General features: G+C 36.2%; 1 protein-coding gene across 6 annotated transcripts in view; it reads left to right on the top strand.

The window, feature by feature from the left end:
* cobll1b (cordon-bleu WH2 repeat protein-like 1b) overlaps nucleotides 1–27898 on the top strand; it is a 41580-nt gene that overhangs the window by 3729 nt on the left and 9953 nt on the right. Inside the window, exons 1-8 of one of the 6 annotated variants that reach the window (XM_066688559.1) lie at nucleotides 12826–12900; nucleotides 14234–14441; nucleotides 20292–20480; nucleotides 25708–25915; nucleotides 26227–26452; nucleotides 27099–27140; nucleotides 27326–27423; nucleotides 27561–27791. In XM_066688559.1, the coding sequence (XP_066544656.1) occupies nucleotides 20389–20480; nucleotides 25708–25915; nucleotides 26227–26452; nucleotides 27099–27140; nucleotides 27326–27423; nucleotides 27561–27791 (897 nt within the window). In that variant the 5' untranslated portion in view covers nucleotides 12826–12900; nucleotides 14234–14441; nucleotides 20292–20388. Of the gene's footprint in view, nucleotides 1–12760; nucleotides 12901–13799; nucleotides 13901–14233; nucleotides 14442–20291; nucleotides 20481–25707; nucleotides 25916–26226; nucleotides 26453–27098; nucleotides 27141–27325; nucleotides 27424–27560; nucleotides 27792–27898 lie in introns of those variants that run through there. The other 5 variants (XM_066688558.1, XM_066688557.1, XM_066688554.1 and 2 more) reach the window with 5 other exon arrangements.

The raw sequence follows: 27898 nt of genomic DNA, 5'->3' as shown, positions 1-27898 counted from the left end.
TGCTACCTTGTTAATTTGTAAATTAAAACTTGTATTTAGAATATGCTATAGTATACCATGATTTGACTTGGTAAGTACCATGGTAAACTGATGTTTTCTTATGGGGTATCTAGCTCTAGTGGCAATGGCTGTTTGGTATTGGTGAAATGCTCAAAGTATCTATAATTATATACTGAAAATGTGGTGGTTCAGTATAGAGTAAAGAGTAAATCTCTCCATAAAGTAGGGTAGTACAGAAGGCTAGTGTGTTTCATTCATAAAGCTCAACCTGGCAATACCAAAGGGAAAAATGGGAGCTTTGTTCTGTGAGGAAATTTGTTTAAGCTAGAGGTGGGTTAAAAAACCTGAAGGAAACCAATTACATAGATGTTTTATTTAACACTGGCACTGGGGGAAAATGTAGTTGCAGGTTACAGGGCCAGAGACTTTTTCAGTGGTGTGTGGGTTGACTGCTTTAAAAGCTGATGAACTGTTCTAGTCATCAAAAGGAGTTTCTCTTGTGTAATCACTAACAACAGGAATAAGACACTATAGCAAGCATTCCATCCATCCTGTAACATATCAAACACTTTCATAGATTAATATTCGGTTTAGGATACATCACAACAACTATAACCATGAATCAAAGTGTTTCCTAAAACAATCTAGCAAATAAAATATTGGAATGCATTGTAATGAAAGGCTGCTTTTTTGCTTAGTGTGTATTTAAGGCATGTTGGCTGTGAGTTTTAGAAAGCGCTGGGAGTGCAGTGCTTGCATTCAAACTACCTCACCAACACCGTGATTGAGCACCGCACCGCTTCTCAGCTGCCTTCGACCTGCTCTGTGGCTTACCTCTTGTGCATCACCTCCCCTTCTTCCCAGCAGGGGCTAGTCTAACCATACTTCCTCACTGTTAACATTATCACGACACGGCTGGCTCTTACAAGCGTGAGCCCCTCTTGACACGCTATAGTCAATACTCTTATACATCAGGTATCCTGCTGATTTTTTTTTTTTGTAAAGCTTGAGTTCTGTTCTTCTGATGAAATGACAGCCAAACTATTAGATCTCATTCTGCATTATTATTATTATTATTATTATTATTATTATTATTATTATGTATTTCTTAGCAGACGTCCTTATCCAGGGTGACGTACAAAATATAAGCACAATACAAAGTGCAAAAATACAGTGCAGTTTAAGGCATAAAACATATTACAAATTCCAATTTACATAATAAAGTGCAATTCAAAGCATAATACATTTTACAAATTCCAATTTACACAAGTGTATACAATATATGGGGTCTTACATCCTGGATTGTAAAAGCTGATGAGTGCAGACAAGATGTTAGGTCACAATCAAGGGCCAAGGGAAAGGGAGCATAGGGGAAATCAAAATAAACAATACGAGTACTAGTAACACAAGGCAAGTAGTATGATAAAACATTGTATAGGTGTTATCTTACAGGAGAGTAAATGGCTAAATTACAAGAACTGTCTGAAAAGATGTGTTTTGAGTAAACGTCTGAAGGAGGTCAAGGACTCTGCTGTTTTGACTTCAGTGGGAAGGTCGTTCCACCACTTAGGGGCCAGGGATAAGAAGGAGCGGCTCTGGAGGAAGGGGAGTGGAGAGGAGGCAGAGTTAGTCTTTTGGCACCAGAGGACCGCGTGGTCTGGAGGGGATGTATGGGGAGACGAGGGTCTGAAGGTAGCTTGGTGCAGTGTGGTCGAGACAGCGGTAGGTGAGGGGCAGTGTCTTGAACTGAATGCGTGCCGCTATCGGGAGCCAGTGGAGGGGGCGGAGCAGTGGAGTAGCGTGTGCGAATCGTGGCAGTCACTGCCTCAAGGCCCATCCCCATCATTAAAAAGGGAGGAGGGGTTCAATGGTCTAGCTCCTGCTGCCAGCCCATCATTCCCTTAGTCAAATGAGTAAAGCCACACCTCAATATAATTAACTACTCCCACGACTTTACAATTGGGGTTTGTAAACGACTGAAATTTAGGATTTCCACAGCACGTGTTCTAAGAAAAGGCACTGTATTGTACTACTGTACTGAGTACCAAGGTAACCCATTGATGCTTTTATTTCAGAAGGCTTGCTTTTGTGAACCTCCATGGAATATTATTTATTGTCTTGAGGTCACTATAAAAGAAGGCAATAGCTGCATTATTTTTCCATATTGTATCCAAGCTACTGTGGAAATCTCCAGTACATTATTATACCACAGTGTACATTTTATATGTGATACATCTTCTGACATATTTTCAATTTAAATGGGCTTGTATTTGATCACATTATTTGCATTTTCTATTTTAGCGCATATAAACTGTGGTTGGAACTCGTGTTCTCCAATAAAGTGGCATTCTGTAAATTGTAAGAAGGAGGCTGGCTGGCAAAAGAAGATTAATAAGTAAGGTCAAGAACAAAGTTTTGTAATTGAAACAAAAATATCTTTGAAATTAAGTACATGCTTATATTTGCAAAGCTGTCTTGTCTAGGGAATACTGGCCCTTTTATGTGTTTATGGAAAATATGCTTTATGTCCCAGAAGGGGAAAACACATTGTGGGACATCCTCCAGAAAAATGTGAATAATGGTTACTCTTTGTTGTGATGTAAAACCCAGTACAATGACCTTAAATGCCAGTAAATGCTAATTATTGCAGTCGTTTTAACCTTAGAAAGAGATACGCCTAGCTCATTTTGGTAGGCAGATTTTCTTTGTGCTGCAGTCAAGCTGTTTCTAATAAAACACAGAAGGCGAGGGCGATTCGCAGAAGGCTGATGTTTTACACAGATACATCATCACCTTTATTCAGCTGAAGAAGTTTTGTAATCTGTTATTTTACATCTTTACATGGCATGGGGAACCAATATTTTACATATTTCAAAATGTACTCTATTATAGAGGGAACAAAATCTGCAATACAACAACAGTAACTCTGTTTTAAACCAAAACAACCCCCCAAGAAATACTATTAAAAATAAAATAATGAAATGCTTAAATGAGTACAAAGCTCACATTGATTGACATTGACTCATTACACATCAACCCTGTTTTATTATACTTGCAATATGAACTCTATCCAAATTACAATTGAAACTCTTGTCCTTACATCAGGTATACATATCATTTCAAAACTTGTGTTACAGGTCTCATTTCAGGTGTTGCCCACTCCCTCTCAATCTTGTACTCTGTACAATGGAAAGGAGGAAAGAAAACATCTGGGAGGCTCATCCAAACAGCTTGTTTCTTTGTCTATGTATAGTGCAAAGTATGTACGTCTCAGTGGCTAATTGCAGGTTCCTCTTTTCTACTGTTTTATTTATTTGTTTATTTTTACTTTCTTGTTTGCTTTGAATTTAGTCATGCAAGTCTTGTCAACTGCTGTCCTGTGAAGATTTAATTTACTTCATGTAATCTGAAAAATAAACATATGGATTTCACATTTTTACTCACATTTTTTAGGTGCTGAATTAAGCAGTGGGTCTTGTGAAATATCTAAGCCAGGTCTAAGAGTAGGAACTGAAGAAAGCATTATAAATGTTATGCCTGCATTTCAATTCATGTCATGTAAGCCACCACATGAAAGGGATTTTGAAGGAAGGAAACCACTCATTTGACTTCATGTTGTAAATTAAAATGAATTTGGGATAGTAAATGGAATATTTGTGCACACAGGAAAATATATCTATTTATCTCGAGGGTGTCCTAATTTCCAATTATTTAATGCTGTTATATTTTATTGAAGCACTTTACAATTTAATAAAAAAACAAATTCCACTTTGATCCCTCATGCTCATATTTCTGCCATCAAGTATTAAATAAACTGAAAAAAAAGAAAAGAGAAACAGTGAGGAATGTATTGTGTACTCTGATAAAGGCCTTGTCCATTGTTTTGTCTGAGTGCTGTATTGGACAAACATAAGATAGCAGAAAGCTGCCTGGCTTAGATATACAAGGTGGCACAAGGGCATTTTGCTGAGTATGAATTCTTAAGAAGGTCTTTACCAAACTTTATTTTATGATCGAGGCCAATTACCCTGCTGAGATAAAACCCAAACACCACCTGTCCTCTGAATTGACAAAGCTTTCCTTACATGAAACTACAGTACTTTATGGTCAAACTCCCCTTAAAACCCCCACCTACAGATAGATTCCATCCCCATTCCCCTCTTCATCACCCTAAATAAGTCAGTGGTTTTCAGCCCTAGTCCTGGTGGACCACAGGGTCTGCTGGCTTTATTCCAACCCAGTTATCGTCCACTTAAATGAAGAGTTACTAAATGATCTCCATCTGTTTTAGAGCTGAAAACAATTGCAATTGTGGTAAGGCAATTAAGGGTGCAATTAAGAGTTCAGGTTGAAGTAATGAAGATACTTATATATGACATACAGGTACCTGAAAAAGCAAACAAATTGTATCAATGTTTGCATTCTAGGAGCTGCAATGTTTTGTTTCCAGTAAAACAAAGGCACCTTGTGAGGAATGTTCTTAAATTGCACAATGATTTATACAGTCAGCTATTTTTGTTTCTTACACATTTCCTTGTTTATAAGTTTGGTTATGTATTTACGCAAATGTAATCTAATTTCAGGAATTCAGGAGTACAGCCCCAATAGACATATGTAGTAGAAGGTAATAGATTTTATTTTGGCCTAGACTGATTAAGGGAATGATGACCTGGCCATGAGGACAATAACCCCCCACTAGATGGAATGAGCCAAGGAGCTGCTGCAAAGATTGTGTGTGGGGTGAAAGAGGCATGCACAGCAGTGCATGCTGGGAAAGGGCATGTGTTGTCATATAGTTACGCTTGGGAGGGCAGAAGTCAGGCCCGAGATTGGGGGTTGTCGTCCTCCTGACCTTCAGTTTATAAACTCCATTTTGTGGTCTGGACAGTTTAAATCAGATGGTAGCACGTGCATGTGACAGGCCCTCTCACTGTCTGCTGCAATTCCAACAGTATATGCAGAGCACCAAGAGGAGACAAAGAGAAAATGTAATGATGGTTTAAGATAAACCAGCACCTGCAATGTAGATTACCTTCTATCTTACAGTTCCTCTCATTACCTACTACTGTAATTCTTGAAGCGTTTATAAAAACGTGACAACAGTATTGAAAAACGTTGGTGTGTATAAAAGAGTAAATGACAGGACCGACAAAAATATCCACACACATCATCTCAACAGTGCAAGTAACATGCTTGAAATAGTTTTATTGTTCACATCCTGGTGAGTTTTTAAATCAATATGTGACAAAAGTAAACCAATCACTTTGAAGATGCTGGCCTGCATTCACTCTGAGGGCGTGCCCTTTAGAGGTCTTTATGAGGTCACTGCAGCTGCTTGAGAAATGCTGTTCTCCTCCCGAGTGAGATCTAAGGGCGGGGTCTGTCGATTCTCCAGGAGCTACTGGCAACATGAGAGTGACAGCCGCCTCGAGGACACACCCTTCGCTAGCCGACATCTTGACATTATTGCACACATTAATTATATGAGTAAAAGCTCATTTGAACAATGAAAATCAAAAATAAGAAACATGTTAAAGCAACACATTGTGAGGTATAGTTTATTTGTAAGGAGCAAAGCCTGGTTAGCATAATGTTCATGAATGGATATGGCCTAATTCAGGAGAAAATAAAAATGTGCGTGGAACTTTAAACATTGGCACTGGATTTGGTATTGCAAAGCTGTCTTTCCTATCAATAGGTTATATTCACTTCCACGATAAGGTAGTTAATGCTACATAGAGTAGATTATTTGTATCCATTTGTCTATAATGAGTAACAGGAATTTAAAGAAGCGCTTTTAAGATTAAGTTTGTCCTATCTATTGATGTAGTGTTTTCTCTGAGATTAAAAATATGACTGAAGCAGCTGAACAGAGTATTATCAGCCAAATTGATTCACTATAAGGATATTTAGTTTCAAAAGACAGGAAATGCATAGAGAGATTTCATACTAAGCCACTAGTCCAAACTAATTTAACAACAATGGGACATTATTTTAGTGTTTTCCAAGACTCCAGATTTATTTTAATTGTTGTTGAGAAGGCTGCATGTGGGCTGATGGGGTTGTGTCGGTGAACTGTCACTCTGCGTATCCAAACCACACTTAAACAAAATGAGAAGTAGGACATTTCTCTGATCATCTGACATACACATGTTGCTGTCATTTTAAATAACTTTTGATAAAACTTGCAGTGTTTCAACAACCCACGGATGAATGAATGAATAACAGCTGTTGTCTAATAAATGCTGTTACTCATGCTGCATGGTTTTCTAAAACATTTCAGGTATTATATGCAGAATAATGTACTGCATGGGGTTCAAAATTATAGGATACTAATCACATTGCATTTTTAACTCTGAAGTCAGCTGTTGGAGTCTGACATTTAAGAAGCTGTATTGCACGTGATGACTACAAAACAGTCCGATTTCAGTTTGGCAAATGCTTCTGTGTGTACAATGTGGCTTTGTCTGAAAAGAATAGGCACAGTGTTTTGAGTGTAGTTATATGATTTGAGAAAAACAGTCTGTTTAGCTCAGTTACTTGAAGTAAATGTTTGTTTCACTAGTTAAAAGATGTATAATCATCTACAGTACTGCTGATTATTTTTTCTTCAGCTACCACATGTATATATTGTATTCAGTTTGGCATTTGATTATTTGTTGATTAAAACAATGTCTATGTTGATCTGACACACACATCAAAATTGACTTAAAATGTATTCATGTGTTTGGTAAAATGTAATAACAACAACAAAAAAAGACAAAGATTATGTACATATTTTGTGTAGCACTTGTTTAAAAGGGAAATACAGCCTGTGATGTTATTGAGCTTTATTTGTTTGGTTTGGTTTGGTTTGTGAAAGTGTGAATCCAGTAGCCTTTTTTGTTTTCTAATCAAACAAAAGACATCATAAAACCTCCCACATCTGCTGTGCCCTTTACAAGTGCTCTCCAGATGTACAGAAACATGTTCAAAGATTTTATTCTGGTTCAAAGAAGCTTTGCTAGGTTATCCATTGCTTGTGTTATGCAATAGGTGAGGGGGGAAGGGAAGGAAAGATTGAAGTATCCCCCAGTGATTTCTTTCTTAATATTGTAATATATTATAGTTTTTATTGTCCAGAAAATAAACATAAAGATTTATGTCTGGAGTTGTTGTCTGCCTAGAGATATCAATATGATAAATGTGCATTTCATTACACCAGCCGTTCACATAATGTGAGATTGAAAAAATGACACAGCAAAAAGCTCTGGGAAAAAAAAAGTTAAAAAATAAAATTAGAAGGAAAATGCAAACAGGAAATGATACATTCTCAGGAAGAGAGATGTTAGTTTGGAATTTTTTTTTTTCCCTCCAGAACTTCTTCCCATAGCACATTGCTTCAGAAATAATAGCCTTTCCAGACCCTTCACAAACAATGTGTGTTTATTATTAGTGACCTGTTACCGAATTCCCAGCTGTGTTTCTGACTTTCTGTTTTGTCTATCCCATGGGATTTCCACCCCCCCCCCCTCCACCCCCTTTGTTTTCCCACCCCTTCCACAGAAAGAACAAGGAGTGGCCAACCAGAATACTTTATCTTAATCTATAGCCTATCGGCAACCTCTAGGACTTTAATATACACAATTAAATGTACAGTTTTTAGATAATTTAAATATGTAATTCTTACAAATAATTTCACTTAACTCCCCCTCAAATTTATTTATTCAATGTTATTGCATGTATTTTGAGGCATTCAATGCCTCTGTTCTTTGCCTTTTTCCCCATTTTATATTCTAGATTCTGGAATCCCAAAACATTTTAGATGGTTCTCCTCATCTGACATCCAAGAGAGAGTAAGGATAAAGGATTAAGAGAAACATCTCTGTTTAGGGGTCACATTTCATTGACTCCAAGTAGACTTAAAAGCCTGTGCTTTTTAAAACTATACTTGGCTGGAATTTTTTTTAATTTTAAATTGTGTGAACGATTAGGTTATGCACATTTAGCTTTGATGGGGCAGCCAAAAAATATTTTAAATAATCCAATCATAAATTGGGCAATAGCTCAATTGCCCTACTTTGCAGTTGTATTAGTGCTTTCGCTAAGGACTATAAATTTGGTTCAGTCAAGATTCAGGACACATTTGCTTATATCAATATCCCCGTTTTTATAAAAGTATTATAATTCATGTATATTCTAAACTTGTATGCCATATGCTCTGTTTTATTGTTTATTGAGTGATTATGAAGGGGATTTAAAACGTTTCAAGTACTGTGTATCTGAATGTGTTGAACACAGTGATTTCAATGTCATTATGTAGTACTTCGAAAGCAATCACCTTAAGCTGTTTCTTTTACATTTTCTATTTGGCTAGACAGCATTGTTATTCTTTGCTTAGAAAACAACAACATTTAGTACAAAACTGGGGGGAAGCCCAAGGGATCTCATCTGTTGATCGAGTGCTTGTTTGCTCTAAGTGCAGTAGCTGCATAGGAAACTCCTGTGAGTCATTGTACACCGACATGTCAAGGTCAAAACTTCCTGCATTAAGTCACTATAATTCAATGGATATTTTGCATAAACATGATACTGTTAGATGTCCCAAGCAGTGGGTCAGGAAAAATGAAATAAAAAAAATAAAAAAAATAGTTGATTATGCAAATGATCAGTGTACTACTGCGACAATGCACATTTCAGCATACAAAAAGTAAGTTGTTTGCTAGTTGCTGACATCACTGCTTCAGCTTGAGTACTGTACATACTTAAATGTATGTGGAACTTAGTTCTGAATGGAAACTATTTAAGCTTAAGTGAATACTATGGTTATTTCTTTTTAGAAGTATATGTTAAATTTAACATTGAACTTTGAATTATGTGGGTAACTGTCAAAGAAACATTGGTAACTCTGGTTGATTTCATTTTAATTTTGAAATGTTCCTGCTTCCAGATAATTGCAAGTAGGGGCCTGTTAAACCAGACCTAAAACATAATTATTTTCATCCGACCATAAATCAACATGCGCCTTATGATTTTGTTGATAACGTTCATTGTGTCTATCATGCACATTGCTCAAGTTACATTCAACAGAAGGATATACTAAAGTTTATTAACATTGTGGTTGTTATGCTGGTATTTCAAATGGTCATCTCAAACAGACAGTTAAAAAACTAACCGCTTGACTTTGTTTTGAAAACTATAAAGCTAATCCTTTCAGGAAATAACAGTTTTGAACACTAGAAGATTATGCCTTTTGAACCATCCTCACAAGAGACTCCCTAAATAAGAGGCAGTGTAATTATTATTCTGCATATGAAGACCTGAGAAACAATGTGCATTAATGTTGACATGGATACAGGTGTCTTCTAAACCAGTAAATAATAACTTAATGTTTTAACACTGAAACTTACATCAGCTGTTTTAAAATAATTTAAATTGGTCACTTTCTGTGATTTCACTACATCAAGCTAAATCAAAAACACCAATCAATATTAAGTCTTCACCTCATCTCACAATACACATTTATGCTTGTTTAGCACTGTTGCCCTGAGTCTATGCATATACAGTAAAAACCTCAATATTGGGGATGTTAACTGAAATAAAAGAGACATAAGATGCAGTAGCTCACTTATTCAGTTTAGTATAGCACCACCCTTGGCTTAACTGAATGCTTTAGATATATATCCATAAACCATGCAGATCAATCTACAGTGAAGCCAGAAAAGTTGAAATGTTTGTTTCTTACTGCAAAACAAGTGTGATGTGCGGCTGTTATGGGACAAGCATTTGCATCTTTGACAATCATCCGAACCTGAGCTTCAAAATGTGATAATATTACACAAGAACAAAGAGTCTTAAATATTCTATGACAGATTATCCTTTACCAATCATATTTTAAGTTTATTGGGAAAAGTGGCCATAAGACCATTAAGCCTACACTTATCAACAGCTGATTGCCCAGGCAGACTATCACATGACACTCTGCAGCTGTTCGACTGAGAAGGGAAGGTATGCTCTAGCAGGTAACAATTCAGTAACTGAGATAAAATGCCAGTAAAACATTTCCACTGATGTGTTTTCTATTGAAATTGATAACAGACTTTTGAATAAGCCAGTGATTTTTGTAGTTTCTCTTGTGTTGGACTGCCAGAACAAGATACAGATGTTCTCATTATTCTTGTAGCCTGTGTATGTGTGCTATAAGTGGTGTTTTAAACTTTGCCACACAAAACTGTACTCTCTCCATCTCATAAAAACCTACTAAAATAAGTTGTTACAGCTTTAGTGTAAAAACAAATACTAGGAAGGTCCCATCAGATGGTACAGGCTGCACCTCAACCATGAACTGGAGATAACCTCTGTCAGGGAAAGGAATTTCATCTCTGATTACCGTCTCTACAGGAGCTGGAACCAGTCAAGTTCTTATTTCACTATAGTGGCTCGAGTCAAATTTGTATTTCAAGGTTCAAACTAGTGCACATGTAATCAATGTGAATGGTCTTTCTAACCAGATAATGTGATAACCAAATCTCAGAATATTTTAACTACCAGTATTGGTAAATTAAATTTCTGTTGACGATTAGCAAAGATTTCCAGTTAATATATCATGTGGCCTGCATGGGTATATTAGCTCTTCAATAATATGAATAGGTGTTGTAACATTGTTTCTAAACAAGGCACATTCGAAAAGTAAAGAGGTGTAAGAACTAGTTGAAAAGCTGTTGAACAGTGAATATTATTCTACCACAGCAAGGCAAACATTTAAATAATGAATATAAATAACTGGAAAGCATAGCATTTATGTTATTCTAATCCACATGTAAGCGAATAAGTCCTGCTAGGTATGATCAGACGTACTATCCTGAGAACATTTTACATTCCCAAAGAGAATGCCTGTAGTTAGTGTGATTCATATAATAATATGTAATTTACTTCATTCAAACACTCTTTAAAAAAGGCCTAAATATAGACCATGATAAACAATGTTTCATTTGAAAAGGATAACAATCAAACCAGCATAGCACTGATTATTGTTTTCTAAATAAAGACATTATCTGCATAATAATTGTACTCTACTGAATGGGAATTGTTTTGTCTATAAACATATCATAAATATTACCATGCTATTTGTTTATTTCTGTATAACAGTAGAAAGTCATGTCCCAGACCGATTCTTCCATAAGAATATATAAATAATACAAGAGAGAATTATTTTCACTTGATAACTTTTAACTTTTTTACTAAGCAGTGAATGTTACTGAACAGTACTGACTGATAGTTGCAATACCCAGATGTCATCACCCTGTTTCCAGCACCTAAAAAAAGCAGATTGTGTGACTGAGCCAACTTTAAAATTAAACAGAGCTGCACAACCAAGAACAGGAGATTCTCTCAGGTGTGCAACTGATAGAATTTCATACTAGATGCCGGGGTCATGATTGAAAACAATAATGGTTTTAAAAGCTAAAATGTTACATTCAAGATTTTATTTTATATTTGATAATGTACATGGTTAAATCGGAATGGTGCACAGGTGTAGTAGTATAAAGTACAAGACTACATATTATCTTGACTACTATAATAAACAAGTAATTGCATGATTCCTTTACAAATATAAAATATAAATACTTTTTGGAAACTTAGACTTATGTTTCCTTGGATGTAACCTACTTCTTAATGAAATAATTGACAGCCCAAAAAGTAAATCATTAAGCCCAAGGGAGCTGCTAGAAATATTTGTTCTTCTTGTTTCATTAATGTGAAACAGTTTTTGGGATGATAATTTTCCTTTGTTCTGTTAAATTGAAACTGAGGATACGATCACAAGCTGTTCAAGAAAACCTCACTTCAGAACCCAGTGGCATTAGATTGAGGGAATTTAAGTAAATCTGCTTTAAATTGTCACTGAAGTGGTTCAGTGACAAGTCACCACTTAAATTCAGTTATCCATTAAGCATTCAACTGTGCTTTGTAAATCTGGGCTCAATAAACATCTATTTGTCTGATATTTTATTGCCTTTAACTTCAATTCATGGAGGGTCTCAATACATTACATGGGTAATAGTATTGAAATAGCACTCTACAGTTGTGTGAAACTCTTGTGCATATCTTTATACAGTTTTTGTGTATGTATATACATATATATATACACACAGCTGACACCTTCAGGATATATGTTTTTTGTATTAAATAGATAGATGTAACAGATAAGGAAACATTACATAGAAAATAAAGGCATTGTTGAGTCTTGTCTCAAATTTTTTTAATTGAATGAAAAACACCCCCCACTAAAGGGATCATTATACCCTGTTGGAACAAGCAGAATTCCTGGCTTTGCGCTACAATATCTAATAAAGATTATTGGGATTACTGAAATAATATCAGTATGTGTCTTGATGAATCATCTTCCTTACACCACACATCCTGAAAGAAATAAACATGTTTAAAGTACATTGAAAATCAAAGGCAAAATCCTTACATTGGTCAAAAACATGAAAGTATGATAGTTCTTGAATAATAATTACAAGTCCCTCTGTACAGTATCAACGGAAAGCACTTTTCAAAACAGTTAAAAACAACATCCAGCACAATAGCAGTGAGACTAAATACTGAATTTGCCCGACCAAATTCCATATAAGCTGAAACCATTCGGACTACAAAGCTGATTACAGGTCTTTTCACAATTGGCTGTAAGAAACAATATCTGAAGCAAGCGCAACACAACACTAAAGAGCTTTTTCAGAGCCGGTCATGGGGCCAGTTTACAGGGATATAAATACGGTAGACAGATTTACTGATGTCACAGTCTAGGCGGAGCATTAAGGTAGGCCCTTGTAAGACATGGATTGTTAGCTCTGTCCCTGAATTGAAAGAAAATGTCAGCTGTTTAAAAGGCAAATTACTGCTGAGAAGAGTAGAGAGGTAAGGACATGATTTTGCATTGGCTAATACTGTATGTTAATGTTTTCTTTCCCATGCTGTGGAAATGAAAGAAGGGCTTAGTGACACATGGGGGGATTCTAGTTGTAAGTTATATGAGCAATAATACCTATGTTGCAGTTCTTCCATTTTATGTGGCATGCTGCTCAAGGTTGTTTTTATTAGTTTTAATCACTTGAAACTAGTATATGTGAGAAATGTAGTAGAAGGTACCCCCCCCTTCCCCCAAGATCTTGTGTAAGATACAACAGGTATGATTAATTGGTGCTTAAATCATATTATACTGTACAGTAATCCAATAATCACTCTCCCTTTTCATAATTGTGAGCCAATTCTGTACAGGTTTGACCTGATGATATAGCAAACCTAGTGGTCTCTATATACATGCATGTACACATATAATCTCCCACATTCCCTTTTGGTACTTTTAGTTATTTGAGCAGCAGAACTTGCATTCAAAGAGTTACATATTTGATAATGTGTTTGTATGTGCGTGTGATGGTCCCAAAGTCTGTACTGCAATATCAACACATTTCTGTTCTTTGCTAAAGATAAAAAAAAAATGTCTCTCATTGTCAATAGCCGCCCTGGCGGAAACGTGCAGCTGTTATTTCGGCATGTATTGTTGATCTCGGCTCTTAAAATACTTTGGGTGTTGTCCAGTTATGTGCAGGAAGGTTATTTTGCATATTGTTTCGGGTTTTGTATTGTCAACCCACTTTTTCCCAGAGGAGTTGCGGTTGTGTCGAGCTAATCTACCGTACCAGACTGTTAAAGCGCAGTTGATGTGGTTATATTTAGAGCTGTATTTCAGTAAATACCGACTTTTTGCAGTTGATCAGAGTACCTCAATCAAAAAAAAAAAAAAAAAAAAAAACAGGATAGGAGGCGGGTTCTTAATTTGAAACCATTTTGGGATACACCACACACTTTTTGTTACGTGGGAGTACCTGGCAGGTTGAATCTGAGCTGCTCTGGATGTGTGAGTACCCAACTCTGTTCTTGCAATGGCATTTTTAAGTATAAGGGGGTTTTGAGTACAGATCTGCAATTCATAGATGAAACACATTATGTCTTTTTTCCCCCCCTGTAGTGTGTTTGAGCACTTGTTGCCCTGTGTTCTTCATTGGCTATGTGAGGAATTTATTCTAGCTGTGTTGTCATAGAGAATAATGTTGCACAGGAATGCACGGAATCCACAGCCTCCCAGCTAACAATATTGCTTCAGCTCAGACAGCGTTGAGAATATATTGCTTTTATAACTGCAATTCTCCCCTGAATAAGTCTTGCATTTGAAATAGTATTTCGTTTACAGAACAATCCGTGCAAAAGTGAGTGCAGCTTCGGCGCAAACAGGTTACAAGTTGCTTCCTGCACCTTTGCGCCAGTCTGCAAATGTCCCGGCAAAGTAGGAAAAGGGCGTTGCGGTGATCAGACCCGCTCGCTCGGTACGGGTTTGCACAGGCACTAGCAGGACCATGTCAAAGCATGCTCAGGTCTCAGTGAGGAAGTGAACTGCAAAGGTAAGAGAAACCTCTCCTTTTATTTTCTCAGCTGTGGTGAAACAAGTACAGGACAGACGCATTAAAAACCAGTGAAACGATTCGATTTCCTATCAGAAACAAACACGCTAGAAAGTAGCAGCCCGACTTCACAGGCGTTTACCGCACGTTTTGTAAGTGACTTGGCAGCCGCGTTTGAAGTTTTATTCACCACATTTACACACGTCATGTTAAGGTGAAATACCGTTTGGGTTAACATGGAAAGCATTGGAAGTAATTGAACCTGCTTTTTATCCAAACATATGGCATCCAAGATAAAGCTAAATTGTAGGCTCCATAACCCACACTCCAGTATAATTCAGACCACCGCGTGTAACTCATTAACGCCCACAGCATTCAGTTTGAAACCAGTAAAGTACTATTGTACAATGGTTAATTCAATTTAAATCCGTTTAATGGGGTTGTTCTTGAAGTGTTAACCTATGTTACACGTTACAAGTTATCTGACATTGAGATTAGTCACCTGCTATAGTTTCAGTACCAGGTGGCAGCACACATGGCCGATAAGGTCTGATGTTTTTCACATCACTGTTTTGAGTACCCTAATCTTTTTAAACTTACTGTAATTGTATATTTTATGAAGTGATCTGTTCTGTACTTTATTTAGGCGTCTGGTAGTCCTCTATAGGGAGTGGCTTTTTCAGAGAATGAAACTGAACGAATTGTCAAGGCCAATGTGAATGTGTTAAAATTGTCAGTAACAGTAGTTTCATTGTCAATTCCTGGTGATACATGAAATATTTACTTTACTTAAAGCATGTGCTTAAAGTGAAAGGTGTGTGCCTCTCACTTTCTTTCTATATATATATATATTTTTTTTTTTTTACTGATGTTTGCTTCAAAAAGGTGTCTCAGTTCCCAGATTATTTAAAAGGCTCTGCAGAGCTCATGTATTTTACCTGTTTTGATAAGCAAATGCACAAAATGGTTGGGAATATGACCATGAGCAGTGAAGGCTATAATTTCAAGTGCACTGCTTCTTACCTGAGATCTCCTGAGGTTGAGTGACTCACTGTTTCAGGAAAAAAAAAAATCTGATGACATGTACTAACTGGAGTATTTTTGAATCCTTACTTAAGAAAGTGTCTACACAAATCTTTGGTTTAGCTTGACCTAAATGCTCAGTAGTTGACTTACTACATGTGGAAACTGGCTAGCTCACAATCTAATTAATAGGTCTTTGAAACCAAGTCAAAAACTGTTATTACAATGACTGAAACTGCTGTGTACCTGATCTTCCGAAAGTTATGAAATGAAGTGACAGGGGTGGTATAGTTTGCAAGCCTCGCTTCACAACAGTGGCCTCTTATTGTTGTGTCGGGCAAGATCAAGCTGAAACTTGTCTTCCCATGTTAAATACTTCCTGCAATATACCCTGCTTTTATCTAAACAAAAAAAGAAATGCAGCACCGTTGGAAAAGTGCATGAGAGGGGAGCTTTAGCGCAGTCAGAGGTCATTACAGACCATTAAGGGTATTTCCATTTTTCTAAAATTGCTAGAGATTTTATTTTTCTTTCCCAGAGATTGTGCACACCAGAAATTGTTGCGAGATAAGAATAATAGTTTTGAAAGGGTGACCTTTTTTATCTTCAGATACCATCACCCTTGAATAGTGCTCTTCTGTACTTCATTCCTTGAGGCTCCGAAACCTTTACTAGGAACACGAGTGACGTCAGCACTAGACGTTCACATGGACAGATGCCGTGTGAATTTCTTCTTGCAAAACAGCTTAGTTGTTGTTAGTATTAGTATTTTTACTTGTTTCCTACAGATATGGTGTTGCTATATTAATACATCAGTGTGTGTTTCCAAATGTACCTATATCATGCTAAGTATTGCAGAAGTGCTATATAAAATTACTTGGCAATACTAATGGATGGAAGAAAAGGATAATAATCCCTGTCCCTCACTATTATTTGATCAATATTATCTTTTAATCTGAATTGAACTGAAAGACCTTGACAACTGGACTTTACACCAGTGTATCAATACCGTTGTGTCCACAACATGTTTTCTCTGCAAATCAGTTGTGGTTAGTCTCTAGCTTGAGCTTTCATGTTTTCCATTGTTTTTAGTTGTTACAGAATAATCTGTGACATGTACTTACTACTATAACCGGTGAAGTATCCAATTATAATAAAGAGATTTTGGATGTTTCATATGAATACATCTCCATTTACTTATTCAACCACTTAGGTCTAATTCAGTCATTCAGTTGCAGTACATCTCTGTATTAGAGGTAAGTGTGACTCCTGATGTCTGTACAGATGTGAATTGGTTTCTGGGTATTTTCAGGCAAAGGCGTTATTCAAATGCAAAAATGAAGACTTTTTGGAAAATGGTGACCTTTAGAATACTTGTCATGGTAACAGTGAAATATAATGTTGTTTTCCGTTTATAAAGAATGGTGCTCAGGAGAAGGTTGTGTTCTGGAAAGAAGACCACATCGCATGTGTCCTGAACAGTATAGTCATGTGAATTTGTTACTCTTACTGGTAAAATTGGTTTGCTATATGAAATGCATTGTGGACTTAGTTTAGGTGTGTCTAATTTTCAGTAGCTGCTAGCACTGAACAGCTTACATGCAAAGTGTTCCTTTTTTCTATGCAAAATATAATGCTAGTTACCATACTATTTTAAATGGTAAGTGTCACATGTCTTGTGTCACACTGTATTGTAGATTTCCAGAAAGACATCTTATCTGAACTGTGAAATTCTTTGGATTTTAAACAGGCGCCACTTTTAAACAATCTGACTTCAATCTGACTACTTTATCTTACATGGCAGAGTATTTATTTTGACAGCTAAAGCCTTACCAAATCCAAACTGACCCGCCATCAATGGCAAATTACAATTTCAATATTTTTTGTTTGACAGAGGATTCTTCCCTGTACATAATGCGAATCCACTATCACATTCTGTTTTTAATTTGCAGTAGGCCCAGATGTCAAGAACAGATGTCCTGCCAACAAAAGGGGTGAAAAAATTAAATGTCAAAATCTGTCATTTTTACAGCTTAGCAGGGAGAAAGTAGTTCAAACATTTCTGAAATTCCAGCGTGGTGATGGAGTCTTAGCAGTGCCCTCTGCAGAAATTTCACACTGGAATTCCTCAAGCAGTGGGTCATGTATGCAGGGTAACCTATTAAACTTTTTTTATTGCTTGAAAACTAAAAGGTAATTTTTATATTTCACTTATCTACGTATTGAGTCCTTGCTTTTTAAACATTGCATATTGATGAGCATTCTAATCCTTTCCATGAGGTCAAAGTATACAGACTTTTGAAATCACCGTAATAAACAGTCAGATGTTTACTTTGGCTGGAAAGGTCAACATTGTTTCCCTGTCAGGTTTAAACCAATGAAGGATAAAAGTCACTACTCTGGCACAGGAGCTCTCAAATTTGTATTTGATATTTTACTGGGAATGTTTGGGTATTAACTTTTCATGTTATGTTTAACATTTTGGTATTGCTTTAAAGGAAGCACATTATTGTTTATTAAACCAACAAACTGAAAAACTGCATGCAGGATAAAAACATTGTGTAGTCAGTCATGAAGTATTTAAATCGAAAAAGGACTGGTATTTATCAGTAGCAAGAGGGCCTCTATGGCTTTATTTCATGTAGAACTCAGATATAGATCACCTTATTAAATCAATTACATGAATTAGCACCTTCCCATTTTTTTAAATAGGTGCAATGTAAAGGTACTTCTATTCTGTGTCTCTTGGAGCTTGCATTGCTCGTCTGGCAGTGGCTGCGCAGTGTGTCCATTTATCTTGGATTAAGTATGATTGCCTTTCAGAAAAACATCAGTATTTTTAATGTATTCGATAATTTCCCCAATTAAAAGTATTTAATGTCTGAAGTCAGTTCATATTTAGAGAAACCCTATGTGTTACCCAGATGGGTGTCTATAAAAATCCTAAAAATAATAATTTCTCCACTTCTTAATGCTCTAGTGTGTCTTTGTTGATTGATTATTTATCCAACACAAAAGCTGCTGCGCTGCTCTGAGCTCAGCTCTTGCATATCTCAGCAGGATTACATAGATTACACACCATGAGAGAATGAGTTGCTTGGGCACTTCTCTGCATGCAGTTTACCACATACAGTCAGTTTTAATGAGCAAGTTTGAAGTTAATATTCTCATTAAAGATAACACTGGAGCTGTCATCACCTCTAATTATCTGAAATATTCCCCATATTTGTTGATGTCATCTATCTCTTAATGCATTTATTTTATCTTTTCTTTCTTTTTCTGATTGGATGTTCTTCTTATGTTCTTTTGGAAGCCATTCTTTCCTTATTTCAAACAGCTTTATTTGTATATCTTGTGACCAAATTCCAAATGGTGGGAAGCACTGCTTTAATGTAATATGTCCCTTTTAAGTGTTGAATAAGGACTTCTTTCATACCATTTCATGGCTCATCATGTTTTCCAAGATAAATGAGACATTTCTAATAAGATTATTTTGGAGACCAAAACTAAATGCACATCATGTTTTCCAAGGCAATCATATAGAAAGCATGGTAAAACTGCTGAGACTCAATGTCTTGCAAAAATTACTGTTACATTCTGTACACACTGCTTTCATTTGTGTGTCTGTTGACCATTAATCCAGATCACAAATGGAGACTTCTTGATCTGAAAATGTGTTCTATTTAGGATGCATTTTACAGTCCATATTTATTTAAACTAGAATCGGTTGGGTGTTTCCATCTCATGGTGAACAGCTATGAACTTTAACAGGGAGAGTACAATGTTCAGTAAAATCCATTTGTGTCCGAATGACTTCATAGATAAAGGTTTGCATTTAAAAAGTAGCCCATTTGAAACTTAAAATACAATGCACACTGTTACTGTCCTATTTTGTGTTATTTTTGAAAGTCAAGTCAAGTCAACAATCTGAGTTAGGGATTTGCCAAAGCAGGGGCCAAAGGAAATGAAGCAAACAATAATAAATGAGCTGGAAATGTGCAAAATGGAAACAATGGGAGCAAAGATTTTTCATTAATATGTCAGCATACAGAGGGGAACATTGTCTAATGTATGCATGGGTGCATATTACAGTAATGAAAACAGCAAAGGGCAGTTAATGTTTGACAGACAGAGTTTAGTAAAGTTGGTATTATAAAGAAAAACTGAGTGTGTGACTGGTAAGGGCAATAGCAAATAATAAATGATGTTAACTGTTGGTCTATTGTGTTTGCATTGTGATTTGGAGCTGATGAAACTCCTGAAAACAATACTCTGAAATCACAGTACATTCACAGAGCATGGGGCTTTCCAATTTTACAGATAACACGATATAATAGTTATATTTTAACATTTGCTGTGCCCATTGTCAGTTTTATCTAAAAATGTTGAATTAAACCGTATGGTAGAACTAGCTCCATTCTTCTATTTGTAGAATATGCTGCAACTGAAGTATAGCAAGGCGAGGTAAACTTTCTCAAGTATCAGGTCATTTGTAGTGTTAAAAACTGCCCCCCTTATCTACTTTTCCGTAACCCATAAATGCTCTAACCAGCATTGCTCATCACATTACAGTTCTTCAGTCCCTTCATTGTTAAACCTAAGCTCATTTTTCTGGAGGTTCAGTTTCATTTATTTCTTTAACAATGCTTCAGCTATTGCAAATACAAAGACCCAGGACCATGCTTATCTAACATTTAGTACAGTATCACTGTAAAAATATTTGGCAGTCTAACAACATTCCAGATATTGCAGTTTATAAATGTAGAAGAGCATTTGATTGGCAGACATTCTTATGGTGTTTTGTTTTGTTGTTTTTCTCCCTGGTAGAAGAACCAAAGGGAAAGCTCCTCTTCCTCCTTCACCCATAACAAAGTCTTTTGATGGTTCAAGATTTTCACCGACCAGGGAACATCCAAACGTAGCCATGGATCAGAAGGAGAACTTGATTGACAAAGACATCTCTCTGACAGTGGTCCTGCCAGGGGGTACAGAGAAGACTGCGACTGTGCATGGGAGGTAAGAACACTTTTGTGCCCACTGGTGGGAGGGGAATTGATTAAATCATATTGATTCCGTTATGCAACTCCAATCTATGAAAACAATATCCTGCCTATAAATTGGCAGAGAAAGATCAAGGCTGTGACTAATGTCTTGCAAAAGTATACAGACCCTTCTTATGATGTCCCATTTTGTGAAACTGCAAGATTGTTTTTTTTTTTTTTAATCTTAATTAAAAAAATAAATAAAACTGAAGACTTTTAATGGCTTTAATGACTTTTAAGATAAGTTACAGTAAATGTCAGCAAGAACTAAAGAGATACAAAAAACAGAAATATCTTGATTGAACAAGTATTCAGACCCATCAACACCTTTGACAGCAAGTCTCTACCAACATTGCACGCTGTCTTGGTGCAATTTTTACCCATTCTTCTTGGCATGTGTGCTCAAGCTCTCTCAAGTTACTGGGGATTATTTATTGACAGCAGTTTTCAAGTCTTTCCACAGATTCTTAATAGGATTCAGGTCAGGACTTTGACTGGGTCAATCAAGGACATTCACTTTCTTATTCTTTAGCCACTCCGGTGTAGCTTTGGCCTTGTGCTTTGGATCATTGTTCTGCTGAAAAGTGAATTTCCTTTTATAAGTCTATTAGCAGAACAGGGAGACAGGTTTTCTTCTAGCTCTATCCATTTTTACTTCATTCCTAATAAGCTTTCCCGTCCCTGCTGAGGAGAAGCATCCCCATAGCATGATGCTGCCACCACCAGGCTTGACTGTAGGGATGGTGTTGACTGGGAGATGTGCTGTGTTGGGTCTGTGCCAAATGTAACGCTTGGGATTTAGACCAAAGAGTTCCTATTTGGTCTTTTATGACCACAACACCTTTTGCCATATTTTCCTCCTTGCCTGGCTGCTCAGTTTGGAGGGACTTGCTGATCTAGCTAGTGTCTGGTTGATACAATGCACCTTCCGTTTCTTGATGATTGAATAGACCGTGCCCACAGGGATATTTGGAGACTTCAATATGATTTTGTACCCTTCTCCTGACCTGTGCTTTTCAATGACTTTATCCCTGACTTGCTTTCAATTCATTACCTGAAAAAGGAACATCACAGAGGCAGTTTTTATTCTAAAATCTTAAGTGGCTATTATTGCACACACAGAGGCCATTCATCTAATGATGTGGCTCGTTAAGGTTTTTCTGTTTACCTGAATTAATTTAGATTTGCACACGGCAAAAGTTTTGAATACTTACGCAGTTATGACTTTTCCTTCTATTTACTTAATTCTTTTAGTTTTTCCTTTGAAAGTGTGGATTTGGTTGTGTATATAACATGAATGAATTCCAACTTCAAAGTGCAACATGGTCTAAATACTTTTGCAAGGCACTGTACATGACATGGTAGAGACAAATGATAATCTACAAGTAAGGTTTTAGGGCGTTTCTATAGCCGTATCCCATCTTAATGGCCTTAAAAGTAGCTTATATGACATATGAGAAACCTTATGAGAAGTGTAGGCAAGAGCTAATTTTTATAGATGTGTCTTTTAATAAGAGTATGGCATGATAATTACACTGAGAATAAAACATAAGTCAAAACATGTTAAACCTGTAAATTACAGTCTGTCACTGCAGTCAGAGGAGACTAATTAAAGCTTTGTGCACAAGTATATGTCTGTTACTTACATATGACTTTTCATAAGTGTGCTGAGAGAATACGTCAAACCACACTTAAGATTGAGAAAATGTCAGTAGTGATGACTGGTTTTTGCTTCCATGGTAATTTGTTCAAATGGAAAATGTTCATATAGTCATCTCTGTGTGAAGAAAGAATTGATGAGGCAGAAGGTAGTTGTAAACCTTGGTGTTCAATAGAGGCCTGCGATTAAACAAGCCCCTGAATGACACACACGCACACAGTCTCGGGACACCTAAGTTTTCACAATATCTTAACTGCCTTGTCCTTCTCTGCTATAACTGAAACCGTGTTTTGTTATAAAAGGATTTAGGTTCAGATTCTTTACCTTTCCTTTCCAATTCCAACTGCGTCCTAAATAGGGTTGTCACAATGCTAGAATTTTGAACTTCGATACAATACAAGTTCAATTTCATGATACTCAATACCAATTCGATACCATGCAAGAAAAAATCTGCACACACAATATACATTAGCATTCCTTTCATAAAGATACACAATCTTCACTCCAGATCAAATGGGCTGGAGCAGTAAACACAAGTATCATAGTATTAAGAATTCAGGAACCATTCAAACATTTTTTTCAGAACAGTAGAGTGCAGGTAGCCAATAACACTCATGTATATTTTGGTAATTTCTTAAGTAAATAACACAGAGCATTCCGTGACTGGTTTAATCTGGCTTTTTGTAGTAAAAGTCAATAGGCACATTCATGTTTTACTGCATTATTATTGCATAGATTTATAATATATTGAAAATGTGTTCCATATTGGAATTTAATGTATTTTTATTTGATATAAAGAACATGCATGTAACACACACCAATCAGTATACAAACCAAACAATAATACAGTAAATAACAGGCAAATACATCGTCCTGTTTAGCTACACAGTCTTGAGCCATAGTTGATCTGTTAAACAATATTAATACTGGGTAGAGCAAAGGTAACTCATTTATACTGTTTAACTTACGTTTTAATAGATAATCATGTCAGTTAAGAATCTTAACTGCAGATATAGCCAGAAAATAAAAAATGAAATCGAGCAGCATTACCCAGGTCTCTGGATCAATGCCTTGGTCAGTCACTGTCCGATCATGTGCTAATTATTTTGTACGAGGTGCGGCTGGCGATAGGCTGGCTGCTGTTAGGGGTTATTAGACTTCTGTTGGCACTATAGTTCAGTATCTACAGGACTGAAGATGCACCTCGCCCAGCACTGCACACGGAACAAAGACACTGCCAGGTTGCTAATGCAATACAAACAGACCTGTTGATGTTTCACGCTGTTGAAATGCAGTCTGTGGTAAATGCACTGCAGTGTTGAAAAGCACGTTCCTGCATTGCTGTTTGCAGCTGTATACAGCCAGTCGACCCCATTTCAAACCGTTTACATTGCATAAGATGTTATATTTTAATTGTATGCTATTTTTATAACTGGTTGTTTATGTTTTTAAATTGTATGTTTGCTAACGTTTGCATACCGATTTCTACACCATTATTAGTTTGTTCATGTTTATGTAGCCTATATGCGCTCGTTTTGAAAAAATATGAAAAATACATTGTCAGTTGTGTGATGTTTATATGTAAAAATATTAAGTTTAATCCAACTGTTTCTTTTTCATTTTCGTCACACAGCTGTTTTATAAAGCACTCACATTTTGCAGGTGCGGTGGTTGTATTTAAGCTGAAATCTTGGTGGTTCTAGTGTTAAGAGCTGATCGAATGTAAACTGTCCAATCAATACCAAATTCAACAAAAATACTACTGAAAAGTGGCATTTTGTTAAGTGAAAGACACAATCTCACAATTTTCGTGCTGTGATACTTCGATATTACTGAATGCATAGCTCTGAACCGTTTCTGAAATTTGTTATTGCGGTAGTATCGAAGTATCAGTATTTTTGACAACCCTAGTACAGTGTGTTCATTTCTGTAGAGATTAAATTGTTGGCAGTATATTTCTAAAGCCCCTGTTAAGTCCAGATATAGTGAGACTCTGTTGGAAATCTTTATACAACTGCCTTATCTGATGGGTTTTCCACAGTTTTTAAATGTTATGTGTGGGTAGACATATACCACATAAGTACTAAGGCTTTCAAAGGTTAAGTCTGAAAACATGGCATACTTGACGTGCTCATGATGTTTTGTGTACGTAAGCATACACACAGTCCATCATAATAAATGTATACCTATTTTCTTCAAAACTCTTATGAAGATGGTACATTTGGGATCTCTATTACTGCCAGTGAAAAACTGCTGAATGTTTGACATTGTGAAAGGCAATTTAGAAAAAACTTAATTTCCCTTTGTAACAAAATGGAAATCTAAGCTTTTGGAATTGAACCAAACCAATCACTGAATAGCCTTGTTTCAAAAGAAAAGGGTGACTGCTTTCCTCTACAACTCTATTAAAGCATGAAAGAATATCTGCTACATATTTTAAAGGAAAAAAATGCTGTTACAAAACTAAACATGCTCTATCATTCCAGAAAACGTAAGTTTGAAAACTAAATTGAGTTAATAATTAAACTTGCAAAGCCACTTTTGCTTTTCACTATGAACTTGGCTGCTTCAGTGTCTAGATCTGGAATTAATGTCAGAATGTTAATGGTTATCTAATTGTCTACATACTATAGCTTTAAAAAAAATACCAAAATGCAATAAGTAAGACTTCAAACTCTGTCTGATGGAATTCTAACCCATGATCATGCATGTTGTTAGTGTAATGTACCTACAGTTAATGCACAGATCTGTAAATCAGATGAAAGGGCTTTGTGTTTGAGACGCTGGTGTTTGGGCATACACCAGGCCATCTCCGTTTTAAAAGCAAGCCTTTAGTGTCTTCTTTTGAGCTTCCCAGCCGTACATAACCATTAACATTCCACTCGGGGTTGCAGGAAAGTACAGGATTTCAAGTGTTTGTTCCATTATGATAATGTAGTTGCATTCATTATTTAAGGCTTTCAAAGGAACTTCATACCTGGAATGGATATACTTCTTCATTTTCCCACTAGTTAGCATGCATACTGTACAATACTTTTAAAAGCACATTATCTTAAACAAATGTGCTTAATTGATAAGGAATGCAAAATAATGAATAATACCTTTTTTAGACCCTTTTTGAGGGGAAAAGGGCATTGTCTACTTTATTAAATAGGTTAAACTTCCCAGGAGCCACTTCTCCCTGCAGAACCTCTTTACCTCCTCCAGGTTGTGCAGCTTGTAGACTTATTTTTTCAGTTCATAACAGATTATTTCCATTGAATTAACCAGTTTGACCTATATCCCACAAACATTTAGCTTGATTAAAATAAAAATAAAACACACACGCAAGAATATATTTTAAATTGAAACCAAAGATGTCCTTGTTGTACTAATAATCCATTCTCATAATGTTGGTATCAGTTATTTTGGACAACTTGCATACACAATTTCAAACACTGAAAAATGCAGCGGGGAAGTCTTGGTATACTGCATAGGTCAGTCTAGAGGAGCTATGCATATACGATATATATCTAATCCTTCTCCTGTTTCTCTTTTTCAGCAAGCCAATGATGGACTTATTAATTATGCTGTGTGGGAAATATCATCTGAATCCATCGAGCCACACCATTGAGCTGGTCTCAACCAACAGAAACCAAATCAAGTTTAAACCAAACGCTTTAATAGGAGCGCTGGATGCAGAAAAGATTATATTAAAACCCAAAGGCGGTGATGAAAGGAACAAAAAGGCTGCACCTCAAATGCCTGAGGTAATTGTATACATCTGAAAATGCATTTTCCTTGTAACTTAGTGAATTAAATAAAGTCCTATTTTTGTAATAATATTACTGTTTCTTGTGTGGAAAAATGTATCTGTGGTCAGACAAATTGTTATGTAAAGTAAATCTGCAGCCAGAGTACTATTTTCAGCCAACTAATAACTGTTAATTGAATATATAGTATCCACTTAATCAAAGTCTGACTTGATTAAAGCATGATTTTATTGATATCCCTTATACACACGTGACTACCACTTGGTAGTTGATGGTAGTCTTTTGTTTTTTGTTTTTCTTTACTGCAGGCTACAGTCCGTCTTGTAATAAACTATAAAAAGACTCAGAAAACAATTTTAAGAGTTAACCCTCGGGTTCCCCTTGAAGAGTTGATTCCTGCAGTTAGTGAAAAATGTGAATTTGATCCCAAGAGCACAGTGTTACTGAAAGATGTACACTCACAGGACCCACTGGACTTGTCAAAATCTCTCAACGATCATGGTATAAGAGAAGTGTATGCAAGGGACACTAAAGGTGAGAGATATTCTTGGGTAATGTTATTTTTTACTGGAACGTAATGAAAGTAACGACCACTTGGATCCAGTTTGTGATGTTTTGAGAAATTACTTTTAAATCCAGACTTCCTGAAATATTTTCCTAATCCTAGTATTATATTAATCACCTAAACAGGATACGGTACTCTGTAGTTGTATAGGTGCTGTTTCTAGTTTACAGAAAGGCGTTGTGCTGTTGTAAAATAATCCTTTTTGGTCATGCTACTAAAAGGTTGTGGGAGATTCCACTCATAGGAGTATTATGTGGAGTGTAGTAAAATAAAATGGCAAAAAGAAGATAAACAGGTTAATCTACACATTTGCATGAAGTATTACAATTCCCATTTATCAGGTTTTGTACTGTCATCTTGCTCAAAACGTCTGTATACTTTGCCATTTATTTATTTTAAAAAATAACTAATGCAAAACTTTGACTCTTGGATCATCACAGAATAAGTTTTATATTTTTATTCCAATTGTGTAAAGGTATAGTTATTGGAATACTTGTGTGTGGTTTGTAAGATTCAGTGCCTTTGCTTGATAAGATGTAGGAGCCTTTGTCAAATGTTGAATGCTGTTTTCTACACTGTAGTTCCTTCATGTAATGACATGTCTTTCCTGAACAGGTGTTAGTGCAACAGATCTGCAGATCTCTTCCATGTATCAAGGTAGTGTGTGCAGTCTTTTACCATTTAATGAAGGAGTCTAGGAGCATAACCAGTATTTTAAGGCTCAAAATTGATCAATTAAAATTGTCACAAAGCTGTTTTGGTGATGTACGCTGTTAAATATGTTAAGCATCTTATATTGAAAAAGTTTCCTGATGTTTTACATTTTGATTTTGCATTTTTAGAAGATAAAAGTTCACCAACTAAAGATAAAACACTGAAGGACAAAGAAAACAAAGGCCTTTTCAGTATATTCAGAAGAAGTAAGAAGAAATCTGAACAGGTGTGTTTTATTTTCTATTGTCCCTTCTTTTTCATTTGCATGATAAAGCTGGCATGCCTGTTATGTGGATTGGGCAATAAAAACATTCATTTCTAAATGTGTGTTTCTATTTTTTGTGTGTGTTTGTTTTAATGAAGGCTACAACTGTAAGCGCTCCAGCATCACCAACCTTAAGCCAACAGAGACCTGGGAGCATGTGCTCCCTAAGTGCCAATGCCACTACTTACAGTTCAAACACACTGCCATCTGAGATGCCAAAGAAAAGGCGGGCCCCCCTGCCTCCAATGGTTGTGTCACAGAGTTTCCCAACCAACCTGAGTGAAGGTCAGACTGACCCTCAGCCAGATGCGCTTCCTGAAAGTGATCAGGTGAGTCAGTAATCTCACATTCTGGGATTCATAGGTAAATATTATTTAATTCTCTAGAGGAAAAGGTGTATTTTTCAAACCCATTCATTTTGTCAATGATACCTGAA

This window comes from Amia ocellicauda, chromosome 16 (assembly GCF_036373705.1).
Source record: "Amia ocellicauda isolate fAmiCal2 chromosome 16, fAmiCal2.hap1, whole genome shotgun sequence".
Taxonomy (NCBI): domain Eukaryota; kingdom Metazoa; phylum Chordata; class Actinopteri; order Amiiformes; family Amiidae; genus Amia; species Amia ocellicauda.
Note: the sequence above shows the minus strand (reverse complement) of the source record. Positions and strands in the feature narration are given on the sequence as shown.